This window comes from Delphinapterus leucas, chromosome 3 (assembly GCF_059928025.1).
Source record: "Delphinapterus leucas isolate spDelLeu-1000000601 "Yukka" chromosome 3, BTC_Dleu_Yukka2, whole genome shotgun sequence".
NCBI lineage: Eukaryota > Metazoa > Chordata > Mammalia > Artiodactyla > Monodontidae > Delphinapterus > Delphinapterus leucas.
In genome coordinates, this window is record NC_143131.1 from 62,405,922 (window position 1) to 62,431,392 (window position 25,471).

Below are 25,471 nucleotides of genomic sequence, written 5' to 3' on the forward strand. Positions count from 1 at the left end.
GATTTAACTTTTGTATGTGGTGTGAGGTAGGGCTTCATTCTTTTGTTATGTGGATATCTAGTTGTGCAGCAGCATTTGTTAAAAAGAATATTCTTTCCCCATTGAATTGTCTTGGCATGTTTTTCTAAAATCAACTGACCATGATTGTGAGCGTTTATTTCTGGATTCTTATTTCTATTCCATTGATATATGTCTGTCCTATGCCAGTACCACACTATCTTGATTTCTGTAGCTTTGAAGTGTGAGTCCCCCAACTTTCGTATCTTTCAAGGTTGTTTTTGCTGTCTGGGTCCCTTGAATCTTCATATGAATTTCAGGACCAGCTTGTTAATTTGGGGAGTGAGGGGGACCAGCTGGGATTTTGATAGTGATTGCATTAAACCTGTGGATCAATTTGGGAATATTACCGTGTTAACCATTTTGTCTTCCAATCCATTAACATAAGATATCTTTCCATTTATTTAGATTTTCTTTAACTTCTTTCACCCATGTCTTGTAGTTTTTAGTGCAGTGTTTTATATTTTTGTTAAATTTATTCCTGAAATATTGTATTCTTTTTGATGCTGTGACAAATGGAATTGTTTCCTTACTTTCAGTTTTGGGTTGTTCATTGCTAGTGTATAGAAATATATTTATTTTTGTATATTGATTGAACTCATTTATTAGCTTTTACATTTTTGTGTGAATTCTTTAGGATTTTCTATATACAAGATCATAACATTACTACTTTCTTCCCAATCTGAATGCCTTTTATTTTGTTAGCCTGATTGTCCTGCTAGAACCTTCAAAACAATAGTGTGTTTAGATACTATTTATAAGGTATATCCAGATCTTTTCTCAAAGTGGTTGTACCATTTTACACTCCTACAAGCAATGTGAGTTCTTATTACTTCAAATCCTTGGTAATGTTTGTTTCAGTCTCTTAATTTTAGCTCATCTAGTAGGTGAGTAGTTCTGTCTTATGGTAAGTTAAATTTGCATTTCTCCATGACTAATAATGTGAGCACTTCTTTGTTTGCTGATTGGCCATTTTTAAAATCTTCTGTGAATGTTTAGTTAAGTCTTCCGCCCATTTTTAGTTGGGTTGACTTTTAAAAAAACTACTGAGTTGTGGGAATTCTGTATATATTCTTGTCCCAAGTCCTTTATCAGATTTTGAAAATATTTTCTTCCAATGTGTGGCTCCTGTCTTCATTTTCACAAACTTGGATTTTGAGCAAAAATTTTAGTTTTGATATAGTCTAATTTATCACTCCTTTTATGGTTATTACTTTCTGTGGTCTATGAATCCTTAATCCCAGTTTGAAGATTATTTCTCGTTTTCTTCTAGAAACTTTATTGTTAAATTTTAATTTTAGATCTATAATCTATCTCAAGTTCATTTTTATGTATGGTGGAATAAAGAGGTCAAGGCTCTTTTTCCTTCCATGTTGAATGAGCAGCTCCATTTGTTGAAATGACTGTGTATTCCTTGTTCCATTGAATTACTTGATGCCTGATTCTTTGATACTTGTTGCAACTTGTTTGGTAGCCAATATTGTAGCCAGTTTTGAAATTTTCCACAAAATCTTTAAAAAAGATGTATCTCTATTTCTGGAATACAGGTTTCTATATCTGTGAAATTAATTCAACTTTATTAATGATGCTATTCAAAACATCTCTATCTTAATTTTTTGTGTTCTGTTAGTTTCTGTTGTAATGGATATGTCAATATCCTCAATATTTCTTAATACTTGCTTATGTTTTGAGTCTGTCATGTTAATGTACATCCAAGTTCTAGATTGTTGTATGTTCTTGGTGACTGATCCTTTTATTATTATGTAGTGTCCCTCTTTAAACTTCTGCCTTAATTTCTATTTTATTTATGGTAATATGGCTGGACAAGCTTTCTTTGGTTAATATTTTCCTGGTATATCTTTTTCTATCTTTTCATTTTCGGTTTTATTTATAACTTTATGTTAAATATCCCTCTTATAAGGAGCACATCGTTTTATTTTTCTAAAACCTATTCTGATAATCTGACTTTAATAAGTGAGTGTAATCTTGTTACACTGAGTGTGATTACTGATACAATTAGTCTTGATTTTCTATTTGTTACCCTTTTTCTTTTTCTCATATTTCTACTTTTTGTTAAGTTGACATAGTTTTCAGAATTACCTTTTATTTTCTCTGTTTTAGAAACTGTAGGTTACGCTTCTATTTTAGTGGTTACCCTTAGCTTGTTTTTAATATGTTTGTTTAGCAGTCAAATTTTATAACAAAGTCTCAAGTGTGTACTGTATTTCTATCCTCTCAAATACGATATAGTCCTTTGCAGTATTAAAATATCCCATAATGGACTCACTCCCTCATCACAAAAACAATTGTCTGTAATTTTGGACTTATTATATTTGGTATGTTAAAACATAACGAACATTTTAAATTTGTGCTCATAAGCTATGAAATATAATAGTAAAACTAATGCCGTGAACCCACCACCCAGCATAAGAGGTGGAGTGTTTCCACTGCTACCGTGTACCCTGCCTGGTTCCTGTCACGTGAGTTTGGCCCCCATGACAGCAGATACAAGTGGTCAAGAGTCCCTCTCTGAATGAGGGACAGAATAATTAAGAGACTCTTTTTTAAAAAAATAATAAGCTCAACTTAGAACCAAGGATGTCTTTACTCCTGGGTCTCATTCAAATGTAATTTCACTCACTGATCCATCCAGTTCGAGTCTGTGGAGTACCTATGTGCTCAAGGCTCTGCACCAGGTGCTGCAGGGGAAGGGGGCCGAACAATGACCCCTGACCACCCAGGGAGTCTGGCTGGTTGGTTTTATTGTCTACTACATTCTAACTTGAAAGGCAGAGATATCTAGTCAAGTGTTCTTGTGCTTCTGATACTACCATTGCAACTGTCTTCGAAATGGCCTAGAACCTTAGTTTTTAAATTTTTTTTTTTCTTGGAGCAAAATTCTGTAATTTTCTTTTTCTTGGAGAAAAATATCTACTCTGTAACTTCACTGCCATGCCGAAAATGTTAACTACATCAACCGGAACGCTTAGGACTTGGGAGGAACTTACTTGACAAGCATATTCCAGGATGTGGTTGCTTTTGATGGTGCACTTCTGAGGTCACCAGGGGAAATTTGCTCCTGTGTAGAGACCGGGAGGTGTGATGTGGCCTGGTGGGAGTGCTGTTGGGAGTGGAGCGGGTGGACGTGCCTCGTCGTATTGTAGAGGACAGCTCTCCTGGGTGAGTGCCTGTGACTCACAGCAGGGCATGTTTTCCAGTCTTAGCAAAAAAAAAAAAAAAAAAAAAAACAGGGGAAATATTATGAGGCAATAGATTTTTATCAGCATGATACCATCTGAAAATCAAGAGGTCTTTTCTTCATCAATGCCTGGAGCATATTTACTTCCCCGTGTGTGGAATTGTCTCTGCTTAGAGTGCTGTCGTCCCTGCCCCTCACAGAGCTTTCCGACTGGACTTGGAAACAGATCTTCACTGCTCTGGCCTAAGTGTTTTCCCAGCAAGACAGCACTTTCCTTTAAAACTTAAACTTCTATGTTGTGTGGACATGGATTTTTTTCTGGAACCATTATATATTGGAGACTTTATGTTGGAGATCCTTTGGCCTTGTGGGAAGCTGTTCTTCACATAGTAAATGAAATGACCGAGTGATGGAGGTGTTCAGCCTCAGTAACTTGCTGTGGTCAGCATCTCCCCTCCTGTCTGTCCTTACTGCTGGTACCAAGTCAGGTCCTCTACCTGGCCCAGCCAATATCATGGAACCACAGAGTTGTTAGGGGTTTTGGTCCAATATTTTGGGGGTAAAATAGAGTACGTTACTTAATGATTGCCCAGGCTCAGGGGTCCAGCCAACCTCAGTTCAAATCTTGTTAGTTGTGTGGCTGTGGTGTGTCTCTTAATCATCCCATATCTCAGTCTCCACGTCTGTAAGTGGAGATGATGCCCAACTCGAAAGAGTTGTGAAGGGTTATTAAATGAGATAGTATGTTTAAAGTCCTTTCAGTATCATGGCTGGCCCTTAAATTCTCATTAAACTGTAGCTGCTCGACAAAGCCCTTACTTTGCATAGTTCCAGTGTGTGCAAATTTCAGAGTTTAGTTAACATCAGATCACCAAAAAGATGCATTAAACAAGACGTATTAGCATTACTTTCTTACGGACATTTGAGGAAAGCTCCCAAACCATTTTTTCCAACTGAACCGACCCCACCTATGATCAGATTGGCCAGCTGTTTAGTATGATGTAGATATACTTATATATGTGGTCTACTCTAGAAGCTACTTGTTACCTGGCTTTTGCTTAAAGCCAAACCAAGTATTCTGAAAGTTAGATGTTTAATAGTAGACGTTGATGATCCATTTGGAGACATGTAGACACACCCTTTCTAGAAAGAACACGAATAATAATGAACACTTACATTGTCTTCAAGTTAAGGAAAAGCTAGGGTTTTATTTTTTCATCTTTTTCATAATTAGCCTTCACCAGATAATATAGTTTCATACTCACTTAGCTATCAAAGGCCGCTCATTGCTGTCCTCAAAAAGATAGTTTTCAGTACTTTCTTGATAAAACATGTCAAAGGAATGGTTACAGTACTTGCAGCACAGCAAGAGGACATCAGGAAAGATTACTGAAGGAGGAGCTGGGAATTGTGGGTCCAGCTGTGCTGCTGCTCTGCTTGGGGAAGTTGCTGAACTCATCTGTTGATTGGGGGTTGATGGATCACCCCCAGAGTCCCTTCCTGCTCTGAGAACTCCTGAGAGTCATGGTCCCTGTCCTTGTCATGGCCACTAGGACCGCCCCCCACCAAGTCCCCCGGAATCTGAGTGCTACCCCCTGCAGCCTCTGACACTTCATTCTCTGGGTCCTGCTCTGGGTCATCCCTTACTTCATTATTCTGGCTTGGGTTGAAAGATGAATTAAACTTTGTGGCTCTGGACTTTCCTGGTGGCGCAGTGGTTAAGAATCCGCCTGCCAATGCAGGGGATGCAGGTTCAAGCCCTAGTCCAGGAAGATCCCACATGCCGCGGAGCAACTAAGCCCATGTGCCACAACTACTGCTCCTGGGCTCTAGAGCCTGCGAGCCACAACTACTGAGCCCACGTGCCACAACTACTGAAGCCCGCACGCCTAGGGCCTGTGCTCCACAACAAAGAGAAGTCATGACAATGAGAACCCTGCGCACTGCAACAAAGAGTAGCCCCTGCTCACCACAACTAGAGAAAGTCCTCTCACAGCAACAAAGACCCAATGCGGCCCAAAATAAAAACAAATGAATAAACTTTGTGGTTCCAAGAAGGTGTAGGTAGAAATAGAGGGAGACCCTGCATGGTAGTTTGAGGTATTCATAGCTACGTTTGAAAAGCCATACAGGTAGCCCTGGCTTTGCACAGTTCCAGGGCTAAATAACACCAGGCCCAAAGATTGCAGTCACATTGGTGTTTTAATTGTGATGATTGCATAAAGTACAAACTTTGCTGCTAGTTCTTCAGTGCACAAGTCATTACATAAATAACAAATGTGCAGCCTGAGCAGTGACGAACCACATCACTTTTTTTGAAGTCTCTGCCTGTTCTAGCGCAGACAGCAGCGTGCGCAGTTGTGTCGCCCCTTTATCTCTCCGTGATGACTCGCACGGCATTACAAAATATATATAAGTGTATCATTGAAAGAAGGAGCTAGCCCACAAAGACGAAAGTGTAGCAAAGGAATGGAAAGCGATAATGCTGGAAGTGAAACAGCAATGTAAATGGAGTTAGAGAAGAAAGCTGACTGGCAATGTTGACACTGCTGCCTGTGAGAGATTCTAGAGGGTTGCCAGAGGAAGTTAGTCAATGCAAGCTTATTGAGCTAAATGAAGAAAGTGGTTGTGACGAAAATGAAGTGATGCCAACAAAAAACTGCACAGTAATTAAAGGAACTCTGGGGACATTTCATGACATTGAAAGTACAGAGGATAAAATGTTGGAAGCTGATCCAAACTTAAGAGTTTATAATTCACCAAGGCGTAGAAAAGGGGCTCATTCTGCATCATAATTTATACAACTGGAAGAAGGCAAGCGTTGTTCAAACTACTCAATAAGCTTAAAAATTTTTAATTCACAGTTTCTAATGTTTTAAAGTAAGTGCACTGAATAAATATTAATTTTACATTTTTCATTTCGCTATACGTTTATAACCAACAATAAAAGTTTTTCATGTTTTGACAAAATTTCGAAATGTCATGGAACCGCCGTTTTTACCATCCTTCATTAAGATTGCTTTGCGTGGTCATTCATATGGTCTGACACTGCCATGCAAAGTGAGCACTGCCTGTGTTTGTGTTCTGATCCTGGCCAAAGCCCAAACTGGCCAAGATCTGCTCCAGAAGTAGATGTTTCCTCATTGCCCCAGGCTTCACCCCAGATCTGCTTTTAATCTTCTCTTTCGCTGTGTTTACAGCAGTACAGTGAGGTTGATATAACAAAACCACTTCCTTCTTCCCGTTCTCCCGTGCCTAGATTCTTTCCCTGGATGCCATGTCCTTGCTCTGTCTTTGGTCACTGCTTATTAGAGCATCTCTTGTACTTATCTGCTTACCTGAACCTCTCCCCTGCTTGCGTCCTAGGGGTAGAGACTGGACTATGGTTGTCTCTGTCAGCTTCTTACTCTCAGTTCTTAACATCTTGCATGATAGGTCATCAAAAGTATTCTTTGAAGGAACGTTCCACATACTATTTAGAGCAAGTAAGAGTCAGTTTTTACTCTTTATAAATTAAGTTCAGCTATATGCTTTTATTATTTTTTAAAATATATTTTACAAAATCATTTTATGGGATTTGCCTCAGTGAATGGTCAGTAAACATTTACAAACTGACATGTTTGACAAAGAAACTAAATATTGATACGTGGAATGATAAATCTGAAGAGGGACTATATCGCAAAAGGCTTTTGAGGGTTTATGTTCTTTGGTTTTAAGTAACAGCTGTCTTACACGAAATAGTAAATGAGTAAGAAATAGATAGTGTGGTTTTTTTCAGAATCCAAAGAAGAGTTGAAAAGCCATGGCTTAGAAAGGGTGACAATGAGCCATCTCTGAGTATTTTGACAGAAGGGATTTAGGGTTCTTCCTTCAGGATCTCTACTATTAATGAGCCATGGGTCCTAATTCCCAGCCTCTGTGTCTCTCTGTTCACATTTCAAATTCCCAGAAACAACATTATTAGTCCATCTGTGGCCTAGGAGATGGGGACAGAGAGTACAGCTTTGGTTACTTGGGTGCGCTGCTTTCCTAGAGAAGATAGAATTTTCCAGAGATAGGCAGACCTAAAAAAAACTGATTACTATAGTACTTTACTCTAAAATATATATATAGTTTTTTAATTCCCATAGATTTTCACTTTGCTTAGGAGCTGGATTATTGAAAAGTAGTCTTTCTGAATTATTTTTTTATAAATGGAAAAAATTTTGAATACTACCTAGAGAGATTTTCTAGTGAGTACTCTTGTAATATAAATACTCTTGTTTCAATATGTAGATTTTAATTTTTATTCAGGTAGGGGGAGACCAACAGATTAGGAGAGACTGTCACTGAAAGATAGTCTGTTACAGTTTCTGAGAGGAGGGGTGGTCAGTGCAGGACCACAGAGGGAAGCACTAAGGTTGATTGGAGGCAGGGAGCCTAAAGGGGAAAATGTGGGCCAGAGCCTTGACTGTGGTTTCTGTGGGAAGCTGTGAGGCAGGGAAAGCAGGGTAGACAGGTTTAGCTAGTTTGAATCATTCCAGAAGAGTGTTGGGCAGAAGGGCTGTCCCTAGTTGTCTGGTGCCTGGCGCTGCAGTGATTAGAGCAGGTAGATAGTGGTCCAGAGGGCTAGCAAGTGATAGAGGTGGTAGGAGTACGGACTGGATTGGTTTGCATATGAAAAGTGCGTTCCTAGGCAAGTCATTTGCTTTCTCTAGGGGTTGGAGAATTGGTTATCCCCCTGGGGCATCTCTCCAGGGTCAGCAAGGCTCCAGACGTCAAAGCATCAGAAATATCAAAATTAACGAGGCATAATTAATACAACTCCCCACTTTGAACGGGTTTTTAAGTTTCCAAGTGAAATCTGGTGTAAGTTCCTAAACCAGGCATTACCAAGATCGAGCCCTCTGCTGTGAGCTCCACTTCCTCTCCCACCAGCTCACACTCCTCTCTGTCACACTGGCTTCTTTGAGTTCCTTGAACACATCAGGCATGAGTCCCACTATAGGAACCAGTGGATCTGTTCCCTGTTTGTGGAATGCTTTTTCTTCAGTTATCAACTTGACTTTTTCATTTCCTTCAGGCATTTGCTCACATGTCACTTTCTCGGTGAGGCTTACCCTAACCACCTTACTTAGTACTGGTCCCAGCACCCACTCTGGATCCCTCTTACTCAACCCTACTGTCTTTACCTAGCACTTACCACTTTTAACTTTCCATATCATTTGCTTATTTCTCATGCCTGTTGTTTGTTTCTTTACCCCTACAATGCAAGAGGTCTTTATTTTGTTCATCAGCATACTCCAAGCAATTAAAAACATAGGTACATAGTAGGTGCACATAGTAGGTGCTGGCACATAGCAGGTGCTCAGGAAATACTTGAATAATGACTTTATTTTTCCAAAGGTGGAGCACTCCCGTCTTTTAAGGACATCTAAGACATATGAGATTAATAACTGTAGCAATGTCCAATATGGGAATACAGTTAGGTTCTTATTACATTCGTCAAATATTGAGGCATAAATGGTATAAAGGAAATATAAAGTGTTGAGATTCTTGCTTAGCAATCGTAGTTCAGCCAGACAGATGAGATAAGAAGTCCTGTCACCTTTTCTGACTTCTAGGCTTTGCTTATTGAGTTTCTCATGCTAATGCCACAGCTACATCAAGTAAAGGGCTAGTGACTTTTTGTACAAGCCAGTTTATTCTACCTGATTTTTTTCATGGTAGCTCCATTGTTAACAGTTCTGTTTGAAGGCTTTCTTTTCACTCTCAAGATCCACAAGGCTGAGCCCCTCACTTCTCTTGGAAGAGCCACCTCCCGTTTCTTCCTAGAAGTAGCTCTGCAGCTGAGGTTTTGGGGTATAGACTGACCTGAGGAGTGACAGACCCGTGCCCAGAGTGAGCCGTTAATAAGTGTGGCTGCCTCATGTGTTACTGGCATGTGATTTAAAGCCATGTGCTAAGAAGTAAATGTCAAAATCATACTGAAAAATATTATTTCTCTTCTGGAAACATGGCATTTGAGAAAACAGGAAATGATTCAAACAGTGTAGAACAAATGACATTTATAATACATTCAGATGTTTAACAGTAAGGAATTATTGGAGAGGTTTAGGTATGAAATGGTGTTGTGGTTTCTTTTTTTTTTTTTTAGAAAAGAGTCTTTAATAGATGCATATGGACGACATATGTGGGATTTACTGCAAGCTGATACAGGAGTTGGAAAGTGGCTAGGGATAGAATTGAAGCTAGATTGGCCAGGAGTTGGTTATTGCTGAAGCCGGGTGATGGGTACATGGGGGTAATTATACTGTTGTTTCTGTTTTTCTATGTATTGTCAATTAATGAAGCATTTTTAAAATGTAGTGGTAATTATTGGACACTTTGTCTTGTTTCTGACTTTAAATGAAACACATTCAGAATTTCATCATGAAGAATAGTATTGGCTATGGGCTTAAAGGACCAGAAACTTCCCTTCTGTTCCTAATTGTTTAAACCAGAAGTGGTTGGTGAAGAATATTAAATGCCTTATCAATATCTTGAGATTATTATATGTATTTCTTATTAGACCTATTGCTGTGACGTAGTTTTATTCCAATTGACAGTAAAAACCCTCTTACATTTTGCAGAAACCCAGCACGTAGTTATCCTTTCACTCAGATAGTAAGTGCTGACCGGCAGGGGGTCACAGCAGGAAAAAGACAGGCAGGTCCTTGCTGTCCTGGAGCTCAATTCTAGTGGAGAAGATAGACCATAAGCAAATAAATGAACAAGTTCAGGTGGTGGTATCGCCATCTCTGGCTTTCTGGCCACCAGGGAATCTGGGTCCCAGAGCCCAGGGAATGAAGAAGGGCAACATGGTGGGAAGTATGGCTACCTTCTTTCCAGGGAGCGGGGCTTCACTTTTCAATGAAGAAAAAAGAGGCACGTTTCTTCACCTTAGCTCCAATAGCTTCACATTTCATGATTGTTCTTTCTAGATTGGGCAAACGCTAGGTGTTGGAATTAGTTTTTGAGATTGTTTTGAGTTCCCGTCCCTTCTGTGTCTGGATAAGGATTTAAGTGCTAAGTTGAGAGAGGTGGCCAGGTACCTTGAGACGAACACCAGCTGCCCTGGCCCCAAATATGTGTGTATGTGAATCATAGTCTAACTTGTGTTGATTAGCCTATTTTCATAGTGCTCAGTCTATTTAAAAACAAAGCCAGTTAGGAAGTTACAAATGGGTAACAACCACCAGCAGAGTGATGGACCATGTATTCTGTGCTCGCTCAGGCCTCATAGCTAGCTTACAGGGCACTGTTCTTAGCACATCTGACATTGGAGAAGCTGTAGGCTGAAGAGATGAACTACCTTGTTCAAAGACACCCTAGAATCAGTGGACCAGCTGGGATTTGAACCCAGGTAGCTTCTCTCCAGAGGCTGCATTTTAAACCAGTATCTTGTAGGCCCGCTTTTTTTTTTTTTTTGGCTGTTTATTTATTTTTTTATTTTCTTTAATTTTTTTAAAAAATTTATTTTCTATTTTTTTTTACATCTTTATTGGAGTATAATTGCTTTACAATGGTGTGTTAGTTTTCGCTTTATAACAAAGTGAATCATTTATACATATACATATGTTCCCATATCTCTTCCCTCTTGCGTCTCCCTCCCTCCCACCCTGCCTATCCCACCCCTCTAGGTGGTCACAAAGCACCGAGCTGATCTCCCTGTGCTACGCGGCTGCTTCCCACTAGCTATCTATTTTACATTTGGTAGTGTACATATGTCCATGCCACTCTCTCGCTTTGTCACAGCTCACCCTTCCCCCTCCCCATATCCTCAAGTCCGTTCTCCAGTAGGTCTGTGTCTTTCTTCCTGTCTTACCCCTCGGTTCTTCATGACATTTCTTTTTCTTAAATTCCATATATATGTGTCAGCATACACAGTACTACTCTCTAAGGATGACGATTACTGTCAAGATTCTCTTTTCTTTGTGTTCCAGGTTTTGCTGATCTTTGCAAAGGAAGACAGTCAGAGTGATGGATTCTGGTGGGCCTGTGACAGAGCCGGTTACAGATGTAATATTGCTCGGACTCCGGAGTCAGCCCTGGAATGCTTCCTAGATAAACATCATGAGATTATTGTGATCGACCACAGACAAACTCGAAACTTTGATGCAGAAGCAGTGTGCAGGTACCTTAGATACGTTAATATGTTAGTAAATGTCCACTTAACAGCTTAAAATGAAATTCATTTAAAGATGTCTTTAGTTCTAGCCCAAATATTTCTAAAATATGTGTTGATGTTTCTAAGTAGTATATACAGATTTCTGTGGTGAAGGCTGTAGCTCCTCCTATGGCCTTTTCTATTTCTCCACATTTGAGTTCCGATGAATTTAGAGGTGTGAGCTAGTCTCCACTGAAAACTTCAGGGTGTTTTCTCCCCTTGAGTATTGCTCATGTTTCACCAAAAAGAAAAATTGAAATTCACACAGTTCTTGTTACAGAGATAGAGTTTGGATTTAAACCAGATATTTTAATCTTAATTATTCTGTCCCAAAATGAACATCAGAAATGTGTGAAATAGACCATTTTTCTCTGCCTGACACAGATGGGTGGATTCTACAGCAGTCGTGGAGGGAAGGCAGCTACTTTGCAGCAGCAGAAAATCTTCCAGGGATCCAAACCCCCTGCTTGTTTACAGAAATGCTTGCGCTCTGGGGAGGAAATGCTTGCCTGTTCATAAACAAATGCAGTCATCAGAGTTAGCTCTGGATGAACTGATCATTTAGCACAAGTGGAATGCTTTGAAGCTGGATGGGAAGAGGTCACTAATTAAATGCTAGTCCAAGATAGACTCCAAATACATATGGAGCTGGAATTGTCTTGAATATTAGCAAGTGAAATGAAAGGTAGGGAAATGGTTCCTTAGACCCTTTGGTACCCTGACAAGGAATTCGTGCGTTAAGAGAAGTTTCTTGTCATGGCATCACCTTGCTATACTTGGACCATTTTCAGTTTTCCAAAGAAGAAACTTTCTTAAGGAACCTTTTTAAAAATGTCTTACTGGTCCCAAATAATCCTATCTTCCTGCATAGAAACATTTGCCTATTTAAGTATATAATACTAAAATGTGTCACAAAATATTTGGGTATTTTTAGTGTTAAGAAATAGATAACATGTGTATATATATATATATATATATATATATATGCGCGTGTGTATGTGTGTGTATAAAATGATTTTCAGGCTAGAAATGGGTCTCTTATAATTAAGCAGGTCTGCTTTTTCTTGGTCTCCACTTATTCTTCTTACATGATTTTGTAGTAGAAATAGCACAATCCTTTGTGCATATACAGAATGATTTAAGACAGGCTTCAGATGTAAAAAGAAGAAATGAATAGGAAGAATTCTTTTAATTCAGGCAAAGGCCCCAGTTAGCAGGTAAGCTTCGTAACCTTCCTTGAATATAAAGAAATGTAGTTTTGTTTCCTGATGAGTGAATGTTTGTCTTAGCTGCACAGAAAAACAGTGGGGCATCAGTGCAGTTCAGAAGCCAGGTTATGTATCTGCTGGTGCGTTTACTGACTGTTACCAGTCATGTTGAGGATGGTGAGATTCCTGAGTGCTGGACTGCCAGCACATCTTCCCTAAGATGAGTGGGGACGCATTCCCAGCAGATGTGCCTTCTTCATTGTCATCTATGGCCCAAGATCTCTGGTTTTTGAGCTGGACTGGACCTTAGCTTACCATGCTTCCTTGGACCCTGGCCTCACCTGTGCCCAGCTCCCCCTTAGTCCTCTCAACCAGGAAGAGGTCCAGGTCTCTCTGGCCACACCAGTTCCTTTGGAGGAATGAGAGAGAAGAGGTCAGCAGCAGGAAGGGACCTAAAACACAGAAGCCAATCTCAAAAGAAGCTAAGCAAGCGTGAGCTCCAGCCCAGTTATGTTCGTAACGTGTTTTCTCTTGCCTAAGCCCCACCCCTTAGAATGCAGCCCAGCAGTGTACCCATGACACCTCCTGGGAGTGGAAGAGACTGAAGGAAGGTGCAGGTGTTTAGCATCTCCCTAGAAATGAGAGTGCACCTCTGAAACTCTGTACATTTTTTTCATTAGGTGCACCTGGTATTTCTGCTGAGATTTCAGTAGGCTCCTAAGTAGGAGATAAGTGTAGCTTCATGTTACCAGGACGTGGTAGGGGGTAGGGTGGCTGAGTGGGAAGTGGTCTGGGCTGGCATTACCCCTGCTGCCCATAGTGAGTTCAGGTGTCTCTCCAAAGGAGCTCGTTCAAATACCATTTATCCACAAGGGGAACCTTCATTTCCCAGGAAGACAGCAGCTGGTCTTTTCTTGAGCCTTCTACTCACATACAGTGAGGTCTCAAGGAATAGGACATGGGGAAGGTACATTTTTAAAGAAAGGTGAAGAAATTTAGTCAAAGAGGATGAAGCAGTATGAGCTGGCTGTCCCTGGGGGAGCAGTAATGCATACACCTTAAAATGGAGAGGGGGGCTTCCCTGGTGGCGCAGTGGTTGAGAGTCCGCCTGCCAATGCAGGGGACACGGGTTCGTGCCCCAGTCTGGGAGGATCCCACATGCCGCGGAGCGGCTGGGCCCATGAGCCATGGCCGCTGAGCCTGCGCGTCCAGAGCCTGTGCTCCGCAACGGGAGAGGCCACAACAGTGAGAGGCCCGCATACCGCAAAAAAAAAAAAAAAAAAAAAATGGAGAGGGGCAGAAATGCCAGTAGCTAGAAAGAAACAAATACAGGTTGTTTCACAAATTCCTCAGCCTTCTGTTCTTAGAGGTGTTGGTTCCCTTCTGAAGGATCTCGAAATAAAGAGAGGTCAGACCAAGGAGATGGATGGAAACAAGCATGCTTATTTGTACTAAGACTCAAGCATGTGGCCCTTTATTAAGAGTTCATCCAACTCATGACCCCTGACCAGAATAATCCAGAATCTGAGCTGCAGCATAGCACATTTTCTGGCATCATGGACCTCAAAATTCTATATCCTTACATATTTTAACCCTGTTAAATTCCTAGGGAATAAACAAATTATAGACAGGCGGTCGTGGTACAACAAATATCATTATAGTGACAGTTACTGTATTGACCATTTCTCAGCCCTAGTTGATGACTCAGTTGTTTAAAGTATTTGAGCACAAATAACAGTACAACTGAAAAATTGAGATGGCTCTTCGTGAAATTTTTAAAAGACCTTAACCTGCACGTGTACATCCATCTGCCAGCAGTCCTTCTAAGGGCAACTTTCTGAACTATCTACTATTTTAAAAGAAAAAAAGATCCATCCCAGTTAGCTCCCCAAGTACAAATTGATAACTAGAGAATTGTAGGACTGCCAATTTTCTTGCAGAGTGGAATTTCAATCAGAAAACATGGAAGTTAAGTGGAATTTGCCAGTTTTTGAAGTGGAAAATTGGCAGGTCTGACCTACTGGAGAATCGCCTGGGAGTTAAAAAAAAATTTTTTTTTTTTTTAGTAAAAGAAAGAGATTGTCCTAATCCACAAGGGCATCTTTTTTTGTTGTTTTCCATGTGTTTTCAGACTTCTTCTTTACAGGGACATTTGATTTTGTGCCATTTTCACTGTGAAGAAGTCCTGTATTCTGTTAACGGAACAAGGCCTAATCACTGGTTTGACTTGGAGCTTTCTCCTTGCAGGTCGATCCGGGCCACAAATCCCTCGGAGCACACGGTGATTCTTGCGGTGGTTTCACAAGCGTAAGCTCACCTCCCGTTCCCAGCTGGGAGTACTACTCTTCCTCCTGAAACATTGGTCTGTTGTAATTCAGCCTTTGAGCTGGCAAAGCAAGGGGGAGGTCTTTGGCCTCACAGCAACAACCTTAGATCTTACTTGGGATTTTCTTTGTTTTGCAAGTTTCTAGAAATATTTGGATTTTTCTCTTTACCCTATCTAATTTCTGTCAGCACATACACACTTCAAGAAAAAAATGGTTACTCATTATATGCTGGAAATGAGTAGAGAATCTGGGGAGGAGGAGGTCTGGAGAGAACATCGTTCCAGCTTATCTTTTCTCTTTGAAGAAAAGAGATAGGAGAATGCTTACTTTTTTCACTTAAGAAGAAACAGATTATAGCACGAGAGCAGGCGCTAAAGCCACCGCAAGAAAAGGATTGTGCAGTTTATGTTGGGACTGTTATGTGGCTAGAAGCAGGACAGCAGGATGGCCCCACTGGGGTGATTGGCACAGATTCTGCCCTGAAGGAGCTGACAGGCCAGCAACTCAGAGTTTCAGCCTCCCTCAGGCAGGCGCCGCCCAGGGGAGATTTGAAATATCCATTCCAAAGCCATATTGGAACAGTGGGAAATCCTGGCTTCCAAGTCTTGCCCTAACCAAAGACTTCTCCTCACCTGCTACTCCTTGAGTCTCTTGATAGGAGCTGTGTCTCTTCACTTGGACACCTACCACAGGCTCTTGGCCCAGGAAAGTGAAGAAACTGTCCCATTGGTTTCTTACCATCTTGCCATCTTGGTGGGGGATGGGATCTCAGCAAGAAAGAGCGAGGGGAACCGAGGTGTGAGACTAGCCTTCTTCAGCCCTCTTGCTTATATTTTATCTTCTGGGGATGTGAGCTCTTAACAGGGTCTTAGGGTCTTGACATGGGTACCAGAAGGGTACCAAGCCACAGAGCATTTCCCAAAGCCTGGCTGATTCCATGGACCCAAGACAAAACATTCATTTTTTTCTTATTCATGTGTACTTGTCCTTGACAAGTAATGGCTTGCTGTGTCTTGTTATTATTTTTCACTTTTTTCCCCCTATTTTTTAAGTATTTCATTTATAGAGGAAGTTAATAATAAAATTAATGCTGCTTGTGCCACCCAGCTTATGAAATAGAACTTTATTAATACCCTTTGGAGCCCTTTATTGTTCAGAGAGGGTAGAACCTTGAGTTCCTAAGGAGGAAAGGGGGTAGGGAGGACAGCTTTTCCCTGCTGGGAAAATGCCACAGGTAATGCCACAAATAGGCACTGGGATTTCTCTTCCTGTTCTCTTTCTGCTTCTCCACCCAGTCCCCATTGTCCCATTTTTCTTCCCTGTTTTCTAAGGTGTGTACGCCATGCTACTTGCTCGCTGTCTTGGGGACACCGTTTCTCATAAAGGTGGCAACAGAGCTACAGCATGACTTCATGACCAGCTGACCCCCACCCCGTCCTTGTATTCAAACTGAAGTTCTGAGACCCAACTGCAGGCTCAGTGTAGGAAACCTCCCCTGAGATGAGTGCCAGTAATCAATTTCTGTCTTCTTCCCTTCTCACTTGGCTTTCCTGATGACACTTCTTTCCCATTGGCTCTGGGGTGCTGCAGCCTCTAATGCCAGTTGTCTTCCTGAGAGTTGGACCCACCTAAGTCTTGGGGTGGGAGTCGTGCTTCCAGAAGGTTTGGGGATCTCAAAGAGGACAGTGGTCTCTGGGATGAGCATTGCACCTTCCTTGTCCCTTTATGGGACTGCTCCGGTACATTTGCTCCAACTCCCAAGGAGCCCAGAGTTGGAGAGGGCCTGTCGTGTGCACCTTTCACGCACACTGCTGGAGTTCCTTCTACTGTCTGTGTTCTTTCTGCACCTGAAGGCGGACGTGGGAGTCTGGGTTCTTACAAGGCAGGTGCACCCTGCGGGCATGTGCTGGGCAGGAAGGCATTCTCGCAGCTGTCTCCCTGCTTGCCTTGCGCTCTCCGAGTTTCAGTGTGAGGAATCCCGATTTGTATATCTGCTGAGTGACCACATTTTCTGCTTTGCTACAGATCCGGCGACTATGAAGAGGCCTCGGTCCTCCCTCTTCTGCACGCAGGCTTCAACCGGGTATGTAAAAGATGAACTAGCACCTCTCTCAGATACAGATACCTAACCTCAGCCAAACAGCTAAGCATACTGTTATAGGCATTCAGCCCCAGAACTGTGAGGGAAAGGAAGCAGTTGTTCTCATGGGATGGTGACGAGCACCTGCTGGTCAGGCTTTTTTCCTTTTTCTCTCATAACTTCATATATCTTAGCTACAGATATGTAATGATGTAGAAAACCCGTCTTCTTATATCAGGTCGAAATTCTCTAGTCCCCAAGTAATCTCATTTAAATCAGTCCGGTCAGTTAGCGTGTATGTGTGTGATTATGTATAGTTAGTCCACCAGATCGGCACCCAGGGCTCTGTGTTCACCAAGGTCCCAGCCACAGCTTACACCCTGGGGACAGGCCCATGACAGCAATGGCATCTTGGGAACTCCTCACTGAAGCCATAAATGTCAGCAAAGAAAAATTCTGAGTGACAACTACATGAATAACACTGATATTCAACTTGGGGATGAAGACTTATTACTCCAAGGAAACTTAACAAACTAAATACCTAGGCTTACCCAGTATCTCAGGGTAAGGGCAGTCTGAAGGTTTGGTTGGAGGTGAGGCCGTGTGCATGCAAACAGAAAACAACATGATGGATTTGAAAGAGAGAAAAAAAGGGGTGGAGAAAGATAATCAAAACATGACTGTTTAAAGGAAATGTATTTCATAATATTAAAATATTACAAACCCTTACAGAGAAATTGCGGAGGACCTCACTTTATATGCTTGAATTTTTTTAATAACAAGCGTACATTTCTTCTATTAAAAAAATAAAAGATTACCCTTTGGAAAAAATAAGGTAGAGGTCACAGTTGACTTGGGCAACTTTTGCGGGTAATTTAAACTCAAGCAAGTGACTTGTGGCATCTTGTGAACTCCTGGTTTAAACCAAAAACATCAGCAAAGAAAAGTTCTTTGACCCTGATACTCAACTAGAAGATTGAGATTGATTAAGGAGACTTACCAACAACCTAAATAACTAGGTTTACCTGGTATCTCAAGGTCTTTTGATAGGAGTAATCTGAATCTCAAATAGATGGTGTGATGCATCCTTTTCCTTCAAAAATAGGAGACTGCCAGTGCCTTGTGAATTATGAAAATTCCTTTGGGTGCTTTAAGCAATGGTGGTTGGCTACTCTGGATTCAAAAAGATCCCTTGTTTATTGTCAATCACAGAGAAGCAGAAATTGCCCATGGGATGCAGTTGTTTTGTGCTTTGGTGTGCTTCCGTGGAGAAGCAGCAGTGCTGTATAAAACGTTGAAGGCAGTGCTGCAGTTCACAAGTGTGATAGAAATGAATGTTTCCGGTCAGCAGTATCACTCACTCCCTTAACTCTTCGCTCCTGTCCGTCATCACATCTCTCAGAGGCTGGCACTCGGTTCCAGACGCCGTTCTGGCGTGCTTGCCACAGCTTAATGAGACAATGCTTCTGAGTTTCGGAATGGAGAGTTGCAAAAGGAAAGTCATCCAAGAAGTCGTGTGGCTGGGACATCTTTACTTACTCATTTTCTGAGGAATGACTTAAAATTACTCAGTTTTCATAAATCTTCCATGTAACGTTGACCACCCATGCACCTCAGCCCAAGGCTGTCCTTCACATCTGAGGCAGGGCCTCTCAGAATGTGAGCATGGAGGTTCTCCACATGACCTGTGGAGGGGCTGGGGCAGGCAAGACAGGCCGTGGGTTATGGCCATGAGCCCCCGTTGCCATAGGTGCTGTTGAGTGCCCTTTTGGAATTCAGCTTTTAGTTCACCGTTCCTGCCTCTGACCAACTGGTGTGGAGATTGGTGTCATTAGGAGTGAAAGCATCTTGTCTGGGGGGCTAAGATTGCACGTCTACTCACAGAAAAGCTTAGGAGAGACATCTGCCCTGTTTGGGTGCAAACGCTATTAAGCGAATTTAGGAAGGAAAATACCATTGTTCCTTTTTATTCTTTTTTGTGACCTGTCTGTGCTGCTCTGGAAGGTTTCGTTTCTCTGTCTTAATATGATACTGCTTTTTGCAGGCAGCCATGGTGAGTAAAGCCCTTTGTGGAAGCATGAAAAACAGTACCTGTCAGGCGCCACCTGGTAGTCTTTAGTGCTGGGTCTGATCAAGGCCATTTGCCAGCCAGGTCAGGTTGCCCCCAAGGAGTGGGGGCTCTTTCCGAGAGAAGCATGCCGCACCTAACAGGCTTTCCCTCCTGAGTTACAGTGGCACAGAATCGGCTGAGGCTGCTCTCCAGGTGGCTGGTCTCCTTTTTTTGGGCAAAATCTTGTCTCTGGCAACTTTCTACCCAAACACCCTTCCAAATATGCCAGCTATTCTTCTTGCCTTCTGTGAAATTGTTTCCCATCTCTGAGTTGTTGTGGTTGTATTAAATCATCTGCTGAAACTCGGCTCTGTGTTACTAGCTAATTGACCAGTGCCTCAGTTGATGGGTCCCTGAGTGGGGATCCAGGAACACATTGTACCATCAAATATCCCAGAGCAGCTCCTCTTGAAGCCGCTATAGCTGTGCATGAGTGGCCGACTGCATGGTGCTCAGCCCACTCTGAGGTTTTAGAAAGAGCATCTTAGCAAAGGGCGATTGCAACTTGTTTTTGTATGAGCCTTTGTGTACCCCTTTTCTATTTGGAATGATGTTTACAAGTTCATTCAGCAAGTCTTTATGGAGCACTTACTCTGTGCAAGGTGGTGTGCTAGGCGTGTCGGGGATACGGCAGTCAGACACAGCTCCTCCCTGGAGAGATGTTGTGTGGAGGAAAAAGTGGAGAACCAAGGTTTATTATTTGTCGGTCTCCATTCTAGGTGACTGACTTGATCCTCATCTACAGATGAGAGGTTTGGTATTTTCTCCATTTTTGCAGAGGAGGAAACAGGCTCAAAATGACTACCTTGCAGAGCTCATACTCATAATTCAAGATGCAAATACTTGGTGTTTAACTCCCAACTTCATGCCGGGTAAACCAAAGTCATGTTTCCCAAAGTGTTCCACGGAACGCTAGTGTCCCAAAGCTTTTAATAGGTGTCCATGACAAAAGGCTTCTGTGGTCGAGTAAGTGTGGAAAATCAGTGAAGACTCTGATTCTCCTCCTCTGACCCCTGAGAAGGTACAGTGCATGTTAGCAGCATCGCACCCAAGCATATGGAGAAATCCTGTACTAAAGACACCTGCCTACTTTTCTGGAAGCGGGGCCCAGGAAGCTGCATTTTAACCAAACACCCAGGTTATTCTTAGCATGTTGAAGTTTGAAGACCACTGTTCTTGGTTCACTCAATTTATTTCAGATTTCGGGGTTAATCATAGTCTAGAAAATTCCCCAAATATTTTCCCACTGCCCTTAGTCTACAAAACACTTACTGAGTGCCACTTATGTGCAAACAAAGTGCTCCAGTGTTTAGAAACCATCACCTAACAGAAGGCTGATCTTAACCACACTGGAAGTTCTTAGGAGACCTAAAGAAAAATAAGAATTATAAAAAATTATGGTAGGACCTTCCAGATGGCAGAGGACTAAGACATGGAGATCACCTTCCTCCCCACAAATACATCAAAAATACATCTACATGTGGAACAACTCCTACAGAACACCTACTGAACACTGGCAGAAGACCTCAGACTTCCCAAAAGGGAAGTCTGGCTGGCTGTCAGGCCTGAGCCTCTGAGGTGGGAGAGCCGAGTTCAGGACATTGGACCACCAGAGACCTCCCGGCCCCACGTTATAGCAGTCGACGAGAGCTGTCCCAGAGATCTCCATCTCAACGCTAAGACCCAGCTCCACCCAACGACCAGCAAACTCCAGTGCTGAACACCCCATGCCAAACAACTAGCAAGACAGGAACACAACCCCACCCAGTAGCAGAGATGCTGCCTAAAATCATAATATGTTCAGAGACACCCCAAAACACACCACCAGACATGGTCCTGCCCACCAGAAAGAAAAGATCCAGCCTCATTCACCAGAACACAGGTACCAGTACCTTCCACCGGGAAGCCTACACAAGCCACTGAACCAACCTTACCCACTGGGGACAGAAACCAAAAAAAATGGGAACTACGAACCTGCAGCCTGTGAAAAGGAGACCCCAAACACAGTAAGTTAAGCAAAATGAGAAGACAGAGAAATACACAGCAGATGAAGGAGCAAGGTAAAAACCCACCAGACCTAACAAATGAAGAGGAAATAGGCAGTCTACCTGAGAAAGAATTCAGAGTAATGATTGTAAAGATGATCCCAAATCTTGGAAATAGAATGGAGAAAATACAAGAAACATTTAACAAGACCTAGAAGAACTAAAGGGCAAACAAACAATGATGAACAACACGATAAATGAAATTAAAAATTCTCTAGAAGGAATCAATAGCAGAATAACTGAGGCAGAAGAACAGATAAGTGACCTGGAAGATAAAATAATGGAAACAACTACTGCAGAGCAGAATAAAGAAAAAAGAATGAAAAGAATTGAGGACAGTCTCAGAGACCACTGGGAAAACATTAAACGCACCAACATTCGAATTATAGGGGTCCCAGAAGACGAAGAGAAAAAGGGACTGAGAAAATATTTGAATAGATTATAGTTGAAAACTTGCCTAATATTGGTAAGGAAACAATCAAGTCCAGGAAGCTCAGAGAGTCCCATATAGGATAAATCTAAGGAGAAACATGCCAAGACACATATGAATCAAACTATCAAAATTAAATACAAAGAAAAAAATATTTAAAGCAGCAAGGGAAAAGCAACAATTAACATACATGGAATCCCCATAAGGTTAACAGCTGATCTTCAGCAGAAACTCTGCAAGCCAGAATGGAGTGGCAGGACATATTTAAAGTGATGAAGGGGAAAAACCTACAACCAAGATTACTCTACCCAGCAAGGATCTCATTCAGATTTGATGGAGAAATTAAAACCTTTACAGAGAAGCAAAAGTTAAGAGAGTTCAGCAGCACCAAACCAGCTTTACAACAAATGCTAAAGGAACATCTCTAGGCAGGAAACACAAGAGAAGGAAAAGACCTACAATAACAAACCCCGAACAATTAAGAAAATGGTAACATAGGAACACACATATCAATAACTACCTTAAACATAAATGGATTAAATGCTCCAACCAAAAGACACACACTGGCTGAATGGATACAGAAACAAGACCTGTATATATGCTGTCTACAAGAGACTCACTTCAGACCTAGGGACACATACAGACTGAAAGTGAGGGGATGAAAAAGATATTCCATGCAAATGGAAATCAAAAGAAAGCTGGAGTAGCAATTCTCATATCAGACAAAATAGACTTTAAAATAAAGACTATTAGAAGAGACAAAGAAGGATACTACATAATGATCAAGGGATCAATCCAAGAAGAAAATATAACAATTGTAAATATTTATGCACCCAACATAGGAGAACCTCAATACATAAGGCAAATACTAACAGCCAAAGGGGAAATCGCCAGTAACACAATCATAGTAGGGGACTTCAACACCCCACTTTCACCAATGGACAGATCATCCAAAATGAAAATAAATAAGGAAACACAAGGTTTAAATGACACATTAAACAAGATGGAATTAATTGATATTTATAGGACATTCCATCCAAAAACAAAAGAATACACTTTCAAGTGCTCATGGAACATTCTCCAGGATAGATCATATCTTGGGTCACAAATCAAGCCTTGGTAAATATAAGAAGATTGAAATCATATCAAGTATCTTTTCCGACCACAATGCTATGAGACTAGGTATCAATTACAGGAAAAAATCTGGAAAAAATACAAACACATGGAGGTGAAACAGTACACTACTAAATACCCAAGAGATCACTGAAGAAATCAAATAGGAAATCATAAATACCTAGTAAGAAATGAAAACACGACAACCCAACACCTACGAGATGCAGCAAAAGCAGTCCTAAGAGGGAAGTTTATAGCAATACAATCCTACCCTAAGAAACAAGAAACATCTCAAATAAATAATCTCACCTTACACCTAAAGCAATTGGAGAAAGAAGAACAAAAAACCCCCAAAGTTAGCAGAAGGAAAGAAATCATAAAGATGAGCTCAGAAATAAATGAAAAAGAAATGAAGGAAACAATAGCAAAGATCAATAAAAGTAAAAGCTGTTTCTTTGAGAAGATAAACAAAATTGATAAACCATTAACCAGACTCATCAAGAAAGAAAGGGAGAAGACTCAAATCAATAGAATTAGAAATGAAAAAGGAGAAGCAACAACTGACACTGCAGAAATACAAAGGACCACAAGAGATTACTACAAGCAACTATATGCCAATAAAATGGACAACCTGGAAGCAATGGACAAATTCTTAGCACAACCTTTTGTGACTGAACCAGGAAGAAATTGAAAATATAAACAGACCAATCACAGGCACTGAAATTAAAAATCACAAGCACTGTGATTAAAAATCTTCCAGCAAACAAAAGCCCAGGACCAGATGGCTTCACAGGCAAATTCTATCAAACATTTAGAGGAGAGCTAACACCAAAACTTCTCAAACTCTTCCAAAATATAGCAGAGGGAGGAACACTCCCAAACTCATTCCATGAGGCCGCCATCATCCTGATACCCAAACCAGACAAAGGTGTTCACAAAAAAAGAAAACTATAGGTCAATATCACTGATGAACACAGATGCAAAAATCCTCAACAAAATACTAGCAAACAGAATCCAACAGCACATTAGAAGGATCATACACCATGATCAAGTGAGGTTTATCCCAGGAATGCAAGGATTCTTCAATATATGCAAATCAATCAATGTGATAGACAGTATTAACAAACTAAAGGAGAAAAGCCATATGATCATCTCAATAGATGCAGAAAAAGCTGTTGACAAAATTCAACACAGTTTTGGAAGTTTTAGCCACAGCAATCAGAGAAGAAAAAGAAAGAAAAGGAATCCAAATAAAAAAAGAAGAAGTAGGGCTTCCCTGGTGGCGCAGTGGTTGACAGTCCGCCTGCTGATGCAGGGGACACAGGTTCGTGTCCTGGTCTGGGAAGATCCCACATGCCGCTGAGCGGCTGGGCCTGTGAGCCATGGCCGCTGAGCCTGCGCGTCCAGAGCCTGTGCTCCGCAATGGGAGAGGCCACAACAGTGATAGACCTGTGTCCCGCAAAAAAGAAAAAAAAAAAAAAGAGTCATGTACCACAGTGTTCATTGCATCTCTGTTTACAACAGCCAGGTCATGGAATCAACCTAAGTGTCCATCGGCAGATGAATGGATGAAGAAGATGTAGCACATATATGCAATGGAATATTACTCAGCCATAAAAAGAAACAAAATTGAGTCATTTGTAGTGAGGTGGATGGACCTAGAGTCTGTCATACAGAGTGAAGTAAGTCAGAAAGAGAAAAACAAATACCGTGTGCTAACACATATATATGGATTCTAAGAAAAAAATTGGTTCTGACGAATCTAGGGGCCAGACAGGAATAAAGATGCAGATGTAGGGAATGGACTCGAGGACACGGGGAGGGGGAAGGATAAGCTGGGATGAAGTGAAAGAGTGGCATTGACATATATACACTACCAAATGTAAAATAGATAGCTAGTGGGAAGCAGCCGCATAGCACAGGGAGATCAGCTCGGTGCTTTGTGACCACCTAGAGGGGTGGGATAGGGAGGGTGGGAGGGAGACGCTACAGGGAGGGGTTATGGGGATATATGTATATGTATAGCTGATTCACTTTTTTATACGGCAGAAACTAACACAACATTGTAAAACAATTATAGTCCAATAAAGATGTTAAATAAACAAATAAATAAAAAGGAAAAAAGGAAAAACGTTACTATGTAAACATGAAAGTGAAAATATAGAATGATTTTATATATATATAAATATATACATATAAAATATATACTTACACACATAGACACAGAGGCGTAATAAAAGCCTAAGGCAAATAAATTAGACTTAGTCAACAAAAGTTTACTTCTGAGGTTTTCGTTTTAAAACAAAGGAAACTGTTTATCCCAACCTTTTCAAAGACTTATTTTATCACAGATCCTTTTTTGTACTTCATGAAGCATCAGCTAACACCACTCAGAGCTCAGTTACAGACTGACACATCATCTCCACCTGTCCAGAAGCTGAACCAGAACCTCACCATGTTTAACTTTGCTTTGTAAATAGAAAGTATTTCCCTCTGTGTGTTTTCATGGTTCCCCCTCTGTCCTTAGCCCTTCCCAGCTTCCTCCTGGGCTGGTGGGGACCAGAGGCACAGGGAAAGTCAGGGAGCTTCTCAGATATTCCACAGGGAGAAGCCATCCATGATAGATGTGTGGAAGAGAGTGTGTGTGTGTGTATGTGAGAGAGACAGACAGACAGTCAGACAGACATGAGAAGGGGCAGGATGCGTTAGGCACT

At 41.4% G+C, this 25,471-nt stretch overlaps 1 protein-coding gene across 1 annotated transcript in view; it reads left to right on the top strand.

The window, feature by feature from the left end:
* PDE8B (phosphodiesterase 8B) overlaps positions 1 to 25,471 on the top strand; it is a 149,175-nt gene that overhangs the window by 2,442 nt on the left and 121,262 nt on the right. Inside the window, exons 2-4 of the mRNA XM_089909039.1 lie at positions 11,221 to 11,411; positions 14,900 to 14,959; positions 17,005 to 17,062. Of these exons, the coding sequence (XP_089765165.1) occupies positions 11,221 to 11,411; positions 14,900 to 14,959; positions 17,005 to 17,062 (309 nt within the window). The remainder of the gene's footprint in view (positions 1 to 11,220; positions 11,412 to 14,899; positions 14,960 to 17,004; positions 17,063 to 25,471) is intronic.